This window comes from Aegilops tauschii, chromosome 4 (assembly GCF_002575655.3).
Source record: "Aegilops tauschii subsp. strangulata cultivar AL8/78 chromosome 4, Aet v6.0, whole genome shotgun sequence".
NCBI classification, from domain to species: Eukaryota; Viridiplantae; Streptophyta; class Magnoliopsida; order Poales; family Poaceae; genus Aegilops; species Aegilops tauschii.
Window position 1 is genome coordinate 87,623,568 of NC_053038.3, and position 10,200 is coordinate 87,633,767.

General features: G+C 41.7%; 1 protein-coding gene across 11 annotated transcripts; it reads right to left on the reverse strand.

The window, feature by feature from the left end:
- Positions 1–2,761: 2,761 nt before the first annotated feature.
- LOC109749726 (uncharacterized) lies at positions 2,762–8,088 on the reverse strand. Of its 11 annotated transcripts, none has more exons than XM_073496321.1 (12): positions 7,472–8,088; positions 7,220–7,263; positions 7,106–7,152; positions 6,295–6,369; positions 6,088–6,209; positions 5,292–5,419; positions 5,106–5,199; positions 4,977–5,018; positions 4,541–4,586; positions 3,870–3,980; positions 3,570–3,622; positions 2,762–3,090 (listed from the first exon to the last, which is right to left on the reverse strand). In XM_073496321.1, the coding sequence occupies exons 6-12, from the start codon at positions 5,317–5,319 to the stop codon at positions 3,063–3,065; spliced, it is 402 nt and encodes a 133-aa protein (XP_073352422.1). In that variant the 5' UTR covers positions 5,320–5,419; positions 6,088–6,209; positions 6,295–6,369; positions 7,106–7,152; positions 7,220–7,263; positions 7,472–8,088; the 3' UTR covers positions 2,762–3,062. The 11 variants fall into 11 exon arrangements, 10 of the variants coding, with proteins under 10 accessions (XP_073352422.1, XP_040242676.1, XP_045083382.1 ...); XM_040386742.3 differs by having other exon boundaries at positions 3,870–4,008; positions 7,472–8,065; XM_045227447.2 differs by having other exon boundaries at positions 3,870–4,008; positions 6,184–6,224; positions 7,472–8,065.
- Between the last annotated feature and the right edge of the window lie 2,112 nt (positions 8,089–10,200).

Here is a 10,200-nt window from a genome sequence, read left to right on the forward strand (position 1 = left end):
GGAGAAAACGCGCGAGAGAATTTAATGTTTTATGTGCTAATTAATATCATTACATGCAATGAAATGACCAATGCATGCCATGGTAGGTAGTCTCAAGCCACTGAAAGCATACATGCCCTACATCTTTTATTGATTGATTCCTTTATTCATGTCAAAAAACAAGAAACAAGCTAAGAGTTAATGCACCGCGCCTATGGATGTGTTTGTTTACTTTCTAAGCAGGGCTTGGTTGAGAGGAGAAAAACGAGACAGGCTGAGTGGAGACAGGTTGAGGAAATATAGGGTAAAATACGACTTTGTGTGTTGTTTGGTTGCTTGCATATAGGGTCTTATCATGACACCTGATATTTGGTTGCATACATGCATGATAATTAGGTGTTAACAATTACACTTAACAGAGAGATTACAATAATAGAACACACACGTTCTTCGACCGCAGAAAGTGTTGGTTTTTAAACCGTAGATCAAATCACGCAGGAGCTGTGTATAGGCACGTACAAGCTAGCGAGCAGGCACACTGCTTGATCGATGAACAGTGCCTGTGCACGTCTCGTCGTACGGTGCGTGTCGACGGAACGGTCTTGCTCTCGAGGTAAACTTTGCGAACGAAAGTACTTGAGCGAAACTGATTTTTGCGATGCGTAACTCTGGCACCTTTTCAGATTCTCTCTTGCATACATAAAGGGATACAGGCGCCCCGTTCAACACGTCGCCCCGTTCGGCGACCAACACGACAAAGACCCGGACTCGTACAATCACTTGTCAGGTTTGCTAATGTGAATACTAAGGGTGTGTTTGTTCGGGCTGCAACTTCTCCGGCTGCAGCTGCAACGGCTCTCGTTGGAAGGAGCAGCTGTAGCTGCCAGCTGCGGCTGGAAGGTTGAAGCTGAGATGCAGTCATTTGGTAGTTGATGCTGTATTAGGTGCGGCTGATGCTGAAACATGCTGAAATGACCATAATGCCTTTTGTTTTTCTGTAGATCGAGTTTAAGTGCCGAATATACTTTTTAATAGTAAATGACTTGATTAAACGTTGTTCTTGGGTTATGAAATCATGGTTAGGATGAAATACAATCCTACTCTCTCTCGCTCCAATCATAAAAGGAACAATCCTATTACGAGTTGTGCCCATGCCACTGTTTCCACCATTTCCCTTGTGTTAACCACATGGACCGAAGGATAACAGTTATCAACATCGTTGCATTGAGCAAAGCAGTTCATACAAATCATTGTCACTAGTACTAGTATCAGTTTGCAAATCGAGCATTGACAAGTACTACTACGAATTTGCAAATCTAGAGAAGTTCACTACTACAAGCACGTTCTGCAACCGAATGAGACAGTACAGTTCACTGGTAGACTACATGAAACAAGTAAACTCATTAAGCTACGCGTGAAGACGGCCAACCAGCTATGTCACATGGCGCAAGCTGATTGGCCGCGGTGAGAAATCTTTTGGAAAACATTAGATGAATGTGTGGATTATTTTTTAAATGTATTTTTAGATGGAGGTGAGGACCTCTGGTATTTTTCAGATGGTGGGTTATGCAAAGTGGCACTCACTGGTAGGCTGTGGTGGTAATTTACTTTTTTTTTAAATGAAGATGAAGATTTTTTTTAGATGTTTTTTTAGACAGAGGCGAGAACTCTATGTATTTTACATTCTTAAGAAGTTGATCCCCACTACAAAGCATTCTCTCAACATGCACGTAGTCCACATCAGCATACATGTCATGTCATCAATTCAATTACAATTATAACGTACAGAGCAGAGTGAAAGCACGACGTTCTGTATCCAGCCCCCATCCATTTCTAGACGTAAACCACATCCTTAGAACAAAGCGAACCAGTGGTTTGAGAACTTCCGTGATGATGTATCCCGTGCTGTAACCGGCGATCTTGCTGTGTCTTAAATGAAATACGAGTGTTCCCTTAAAAAAAAGAACAAAACGAAACGCAGGACATTTCATTAACACTCAACCGTTTCCAGGCGCAAACCGCGGACTCCTCTATCTCCCCGGAAATAAATAAAACGACGACCCCTCACTACCTCTAACACCAATCTTTTCCGGACGTGGAGTTTCTACACCTGAGTTCATATGCTCCTGCTATGAACAGTAAAATAAATAAAATAGAAAATATTCCAAAAAATTCTGAAATTTTTTGTGGCATACTTTAAGAAATGTTTGTTATGCATGCAAAATTTTGTCATGAAATGACATTGGTGGAAGCAGGCATGGTAAAAAAACAAAAACGATACTCTGAAAATGTCACTTTCAAACGCATTTTGAAGCTCTGATTTTGGTTTTTTTTGCGACGACCTCCACCAATGTGATTTCGTGATGAAATTTTGCATGCACAACAAACATTTCTTAAAGTATGCCACAAAAAAATTCAGAATTTTTTGAAATGTTTTTCTATTTTATTTATTTTACTATTCATAGCAGGAGCATACGAGCTCAGGTGTAGAAAGGTACTTTCAATCTTTTCCCCTCTACTAGATGACCGGTTACGCCAAATGGCGCAAAGACCCGTTTAAAACCATGTTCGTGTTGAAAGTATTCGCATTTTTTCAACCCGTATATTTGAGTACATTTGGTAAGAACTTGTACCCCTATATATAAAGAAAACTAAATGCAAATATTTTCTTAAGGTAATAATGCCACAAATTAGATCATCGGTAGGTCAAGATAGTTGAGTCTACAATTAGAAACTCCGAGTAGCTATAAACTTGCATTAAAAAAAGAGTAAACAACACAAGTGACACAATAAAATGTACTTAATACATGAACTCGTGAACATTGTATACAAGAGAAGTTAATAGAAATAGTGGTCAATTACATCATATAGTTTGGTCATATACTTTTGTGTACATATCGTGAATGCTACCCCTTTGTGATCAACTCTTTGTCCTTCGAATCAAATGGCACAACTACTGCCCCTTGTGGAAAAAGAAAGGACTATGTAATACTCATAAATGTAAAAGGAAAACATCATGTGGTGCATCTCAACCTGCGCAAAACAATGAAAAACAGTACATGCTATCTACATACTCTCATTGTCTAGCAAAGCATAAGTAGCTGACGGACCCTGTACAAAAGAAATGACAATTAGCAAGAAAGAAGCATGCCATCAGCTGTCTACACAACCATAAATCAATAAGTGGCAAAAGCCCCATCAGAATTAGCATTTGCCATCCAGTTTATGAGCTAAAGTTGAGCATTCACCAGTCAATAAAACATATTAAGCATCAGCTATAAAACAAACTCTATTTTGCCATCCAGTTTATGAGCTAAAGTGGAAAGCTATGGTCACAAATGCATAAATAAGCAATATAGAAAATTAGTTAAACATATTATGTTTTTCCCTTGAATACCTGAAGGAGCCCGCAAACTCAACAATCCACACCATGCATATAATATCTCAAGTAAAATTCTTTAGGAAATTCACAGCACACTTCAACCCACTTGATTTATACACATGAACTTAATGGGATATGAGCATTTACACACAACAAATCATGGTTAATGTGGAACTAAAGCGACAAATTGAGACAATCAAAATCTTACCTTAATGAATAAGCCGGGCAAGGAGGAGACTTCAGGGCAACCACTTGTGGACTCTGAACAACAGAATGACCATATTAATTAAATATCACATTCAGCATACCCTCAAATCGACTGATGTAGGTTATTGGTCTAATCTGCAAAAAGAAAAGCTAACAGGGGCTCTTCTCCTTGTGCTAATACATACCGAATTGGAAGGTTGACTTGCCTAAAGTACTGCCCAGCGACAGCAGGCATAGCACTGACCCAAACATGTAGTTACAGCTAATCAAAAGAGGAGAGCAGCAGGAAGGAAGAAGGAACCTGCGGACGTGTGGGTTGTAAAGAACCATCTCTGGCCCAGCGCGATGTGAACGATGACCAGCTGTTCCTTCCGGTGACCCTCTCCCGTCCGCTGCCGCACATCCCTCTCCTCTTTATCCAACGCGGTATTAGTATATGACTATATATATATATATATATATATATATATATATATATATACACCAAATTAGACTTAGGACATAAAATGGGCCAGAGTCCATATTAAAGGTCACCTAATTAAACTCCTAGAGATTGTATAGAAAACAAAACTACTGACTACTCTGATTCAGAGGGAAAAAATACAGTCGGTACAATATGGAAACGATTTTTGCAGAGTTAGCAGAATTTCATTGCCACAAATTAGTGGACGACCAGAGTGTTTGCCGATTTACATAGTTTAGTGCCACAAATCATTAACTCCTTTTGTCGTTTTGCCGATCTCTACTCCGTGGCGCTAGGGTTTGCCGCGGGAGAGGTCGAGGCAGAGGCAAATTGTTTTACTTTTCAGCATATATATACGATCATACGGTAGTCACACATATAAGCAGCACCACAAAAAGAAACATACAAACACGACACCCGAAAAAAGCAGAAAACAAAAACACGACAATAAGCATTAAACAAATAGGGTAGAAAAGTGCAGCCCTTAGGGAGGAAGGACAAGGACAAACCTTGACCAAAGGAACAGAGAAGGAGCAACCTCGATGATTCTTGAGCCTGCAAAATAAAAGGAAATAAAGGTTAGCCAAACAAGCCAGTCTATTCTATACATAACACAACAACAAATCAAAGACAACCTAGCTTTACATGGCAGAAATTTTAAGCAAGAGAAAAATTATATAATATGATATCTAACTCTATGAATACATTAGGAAATACCTAACACAACAACAAATCAAAGACAACCTAGCTTTACATGGAATAAATTTCAAGTAAGGGAAAACATATATAATATGATATCTAACTGTATGAATACATTAGGAAATACCACTTCCAAATTAGAGTGCACCATCCCCAAAACTGGAGGTCTCAATATTCAGAAACCACACATCATGATAATCAGTTGTTGTGCATATCCAGTTGATCATAACTCACTAGGGCAACCACCTGAGATCATCGTTGTTCTCGCACTTTCGGTAGAAGGCATACCTAAGACGAAATTAAAACAACAAAGAATCAGACTTTACAGTAAAGTTTACATGCAGCAGTATCAATAAAAGTTCTTTTGTTCTTTACCTTTGGTAGAAGAGGCAACTGTCTGAGGCTGCCCTAGCATGAGGTCGAACTGTCGACTGCAGAACTGAAGCGCTATTGAAAGTAACCACACCACCTGCTCAGTGTACAAATAACCATTATATCATATATCTGCAAATTTATGATGGAGCGCACGTAATCCTTTTTGCTGGTCTCAGTGTGAATTACCTAGCCTGAGAACCAAATTTCGAATCATGGCATGATGGCAAGCAAGAAAAGGTGCCAATTCATCACCACTACCAAAATCCTCCACAACCAGCTAACTTTTATGGCTTCATGCCAACATTGGCCAACTCCTTTAACATGCAGTAGAAACAAATGATTTAATTTATATCATATAATAAAATCTCCGCTCAAGTTTGAAAGTAGCATAGACCCTCATGTAAGGAGTAGAATAAATTTAAACCATCATGCACTTTCTATCTGAAACCAGGGTCAACCTCTAAAATCTCTATATGGTGTCTTTATCCTCAAGAAACAGAAAAATGAGTTATATACATGGAACATGTACCAAAAGCAAAGCCAGTTAATTGTTTCAGGCGTGCGGTCCTTGATGAACATTTAGTCGAAAGAAGTAGAATATTTAACCCATCACTAAAGTTTAAGTACAGTATCTGATTTTTCTGGCCATGCAAACATGTAAATATTTAGCAGATATGTAGACTAAAGTGTCAACTATAAACCATTGCCCACATTTGAAAGATACATAATCAGTCTAGAATAAGCATTTGTAGCTAGATAAATTACTTATTTCAAGTTGACTGCTACTACTTCTTTTAGGAAGCAAATCATGGCAGGAAGTCAACTATAAAATGGCAAGAATATGTACATTCCATTAGATATCAAAATATCGACCTTCACTATCACAACGAGCCACAGAAAGTTAAACTGAAGAGCAGAAAATTTCATTAATGAACCAGAGATGCGGTGTCAACATTCTTAAATTCCAGTTAATATTTTTTACATTAAAAAAGAGTGATCATGCATGCCATTTTCCCTTCTTGTTATCCCACTTCCAAGGATAAATGAATTAATTTTAGTTGCTGACACTCCCCATTACCGCAGCCCTGCCAGTGCTTGAGGAATCTGCCAAAGGGAAACCTGCAACATCATTAACCTAACAATTGATTCTGAAATATACTACAACACTAAGTCTGTTTACGATACCTACACAAAAGATGCTTTAATAATCTCATATTTGATACTACCATCATACTGTGCTTGGTCAGGTGAATGATCCTCCCAGCTGCCATAAGAGGAGCTTAACAAAGTAAGCTGACAAAAAATTTAAGAAACAAGAACAAGCTAAACATCGCAAGCCAAAACACTTAGGCATGATTAGATATGGCACTGTTGTCAACATTGCTTATCGCAGAAAAATTAGGGGATACTTGTTGTTGGTAAAAGTTTACATTGGAAAATATAATTCTCAGAATTCTAGCTCATATACTTGTATCCACACATCAAGAATTTCAGTACAGAGATGATCACTAAGGTAAAATTCTTTTTCCACTATTTCCCATACACATAAAGCTACAAAGTGTTGATTTTAGGGAGCTCGGCACCAGGAATGTACTGGTCAATAATGATAACTTTACAACACAGCAAAATGTCATCAAAGAGTACATCAGCTAGCACAACCAGCATGTTGACATTGTTTTCTTGCTCTCTTCTTCAGACTACTCCAATTGCTCACATGCTCATGTCCAAAGCATTTGTTCTCAACATCAAGAAGAAACATTAAAAGAACAATTTTTCTGCATGTTCTTATCAGCAGTAAATTGGGGCAAATATAAGACCAAAAAAGTACATGTTCTTAATAATACACAAATCCTATGAGCTACTGTAGTAAGACTAAAATTTAACACAGTAGAAACATATATAACATCAACCACCTAGAGATAGATTAGAGGGAAACAAGCACCATGAAGATAGAGTCAATATAGCAAACATATATAGAATCAATAGAGTTGGAGACGTACATGCCAGCCTGCAAGATCTCTCTCGCACACTAAAATAACATGTCCTCCTGTACAACAAAGGGATATAAGAATGGCCCATAAAACCTAGCGATGCAGCAGAGGAAGGGAGCAAACCTTAATCACAGCACACTGCAAGCAACCGATGGATTGAACAACACCTGCAGGAAGAACATGGTAATGCACATATAAAAAAAGGACAGAACAAGGACTGTATGGACTACATATCCTACTGGAAAAGAAGAACCAGTTGGAGGTTAGCATCATGGAAGGGACAAAATTACACTTGGAAAGGTCTAGAGGCAAAAATATTACACTTGAAAAAGAAGAATCTGCAGCAGCTACCGTGTTAGCAAGGATCAACAATACCTTGGGGATTATTTGCTTCAGCTGGAGCTCGAGGGCAGATGCTGCCAGTCATGGGCCCTATTTGGTTCTTGCCCTGTAGAAGAGTAGGCAGGGCCATGGTAGAGACAGAGAGATGCAGAGGCAGTGGTGAAGAAATCTCCGCTGTCGCCGCTCTCCCTCGCCCTCTACAGGCGCTGACGTACCTTCGGGCGTCGTTCTCTGCCCTGGAAGGAGAGGTCCGTCCTGGAGGTCGCCATGCCCGGATCTAGCGGCGGAGGTGGTGGAAACGGATAGGGACGCGGAGGTCGCCATGCTCAGGGACAGCGAGCTCTCCTTGTCGGAGAAAGCCACCACCAGCAGGGCACGACAGAGGAGAAGCCTGCCAGATGAATGGATACGGCGGCCTGCGCTCCTCAGCGACGCCGTGGACCACCACGGAGGTGAAGAAGGGAGGCGGCAGCGGGCTGGAGAGAGAGGGAAGGCAGAGGGGGAACGGAAGAGCGCCGGCTGCGGCGGGTCGGCGGGGTCAAAGACGCGGGAGGAGGAGAGAGACAGCGCCTTGAGGGAGAGGCGGTGGATTGGGGAGAGGCAGCAGATTGGGGAGAGGAGAGGAGGCAGGGATTGGGGGAGGTCGGGGCAACGAGGAGGCTCGGTAGGCTTCACCGTGTTTTATTCTCTTCATCAAACGGACCCACGGGCACACGGTCCACCCATCAGTGATTGAGGCTAGGTAGGGAATGAGGTGAAAACAGGCGCTATTTGCATAAGTCAAGCGCGTGGATGGCCTGAGAAGGCGTCTGGCCTAGCAAGGTTTATATTGTTCCACAACTCCGCCGACGAGTCCGGTCCGAAATTGCGGAGCGAGAGCGAGCGTCGTAGACGAAGTAGTCGAAGTAGTCGAAATATGCGAAAGTAAAAGTGACACAGGGAGATAGAGGAGACCAGCTTTATTAATCAATGATCAGGGGTTACAATGATGGCTCCTCGTTGCTTTATATAGGGGGTAGGTGGTCAAGGGATAAGTACCCACTTAACAAAAGAGGGGAAACGGGAGGGGCCGGCCCGTGCGCTTTGCACACGGCCGCCGCCACCCCTCCGGGTTGACCCGGTTTCCCAACACTCCCCCTTGGGTAATTATCCGTATATCCATGCCTCAAAACTCCGAAAAACCCAGTGGGAAAAAATGTGGAGAAAGAGCACACAGTATACGTTGTTGTATTGCACGAATTGCCTCGTCAAAAACCTCGTGTGAGAAACATCAGGAAAACTCACTCAAGGGAAAAAGAGTACAATCCACTCAACCATCAAGTTGAGTACTCGATCATCAGGATTGAGATTTTAGCGACGAGTTTGTGAAGTTTCTCCCCCTGAACCTTGCATCTCTCTAAGTCTCATCATACCGATTCCACGCACACACCTCTCTAAGGTTGATGCCGGTAATGATTTAGTGAACATATCAGCAAGATTGTCACAGGACTTAGTATGCAAAACTCTTACCTCGTTCAACTGTTGCAGCTCATGCGCATAGAAGAACTTGGGACTAATATGCTTTGTGAGGTTACTCTTCACATAACCCATCTGGACTTGTGCAACACAAGCAGCATTATCTTCATAGATAATGGTAGGGGTTTGTACGGTGTTCAGCCCACATGTCTGCTGAATGTGGCCGATCATCCGCCGAAGCAATACACACTCTTTTGACGCTTCGAATAGTGCCATGATTTCCGAGTGGTTCGTGGAAGTCGACACAAGTGTTTGCTTGGACGATTTCCAGGAAAACGCAGTTCTACCACAAAGGAAAACATATCCAGTCTGCGATTTGCAATCATGCGGGTCCGACAGGTACCCAGCATCGGCATAGCCTATAATAGATAGGTCTTGATTCCTCTTATAAAATAGACCAAGATCTTTGGTCCCTTGCAGGTAACGGAAGACGTCCTTGACACCTTTCCAATGTCTTTTGGTAGGTTCAGAACTGTACCGAGCAAGCAAACTGACGGCGAACGCAATGTCTGGCCGTGTACAATTTGCGAGGTACATGAGTGCTCCAACTGCACTCAGGTAAGGAACCTCTGGTCCCAGAGTTTCCTCCCCCTCTTCCTTTGGCCTGAACGGGTCCTTGTCTGGCTGTAAAGATCTTCCGACCATCGGGGTCTTAGAAGGATATGCCTTATCAAATCCAAATCTTTCCAACACCTTCTGGGTGTAGGCCGACTGGTGCACTAGAATCCCATCAGGGGAATGTTCAAGTTGCAGACCTAGACAGAACTTGGTTTTACCCAAATCCTTCATCTCGAATTCCGACATCAGGTAGGAACTCGCTTCCTCAATATCCTCAGGTGTACCGATTATGTTTAAATCGTCCACGTACACCGAGATTATACAGAATCCATCTTGGGATCGCCGTATAAAAACACATGGGCAATCTTTATTGCTCGTGTAGCCCTTCTCATGAAGGAAATCACTTAAGCGATTGTACCACATTCTACCAGACAGTCTGAGTCCGTACAGTGCCTTTTGAAGTTGAACACTGTATAGACCCCTATTTGCTCTATCATGGTTCGGAACAGGGATACCTTCTGGAACCTTCATGTATATGTTCGAATCCAGGTTACCATATAGGTAAGCAGTGACAATATCCATTAGTTTCATTTTCAAGCCCATGTTTACTGCCATCGAGATCAAGTATCTAAAGGTAACTCCATCCATGACTGGGGAATAAGTCTCCTCAAAATCGACACCTGGTCGTT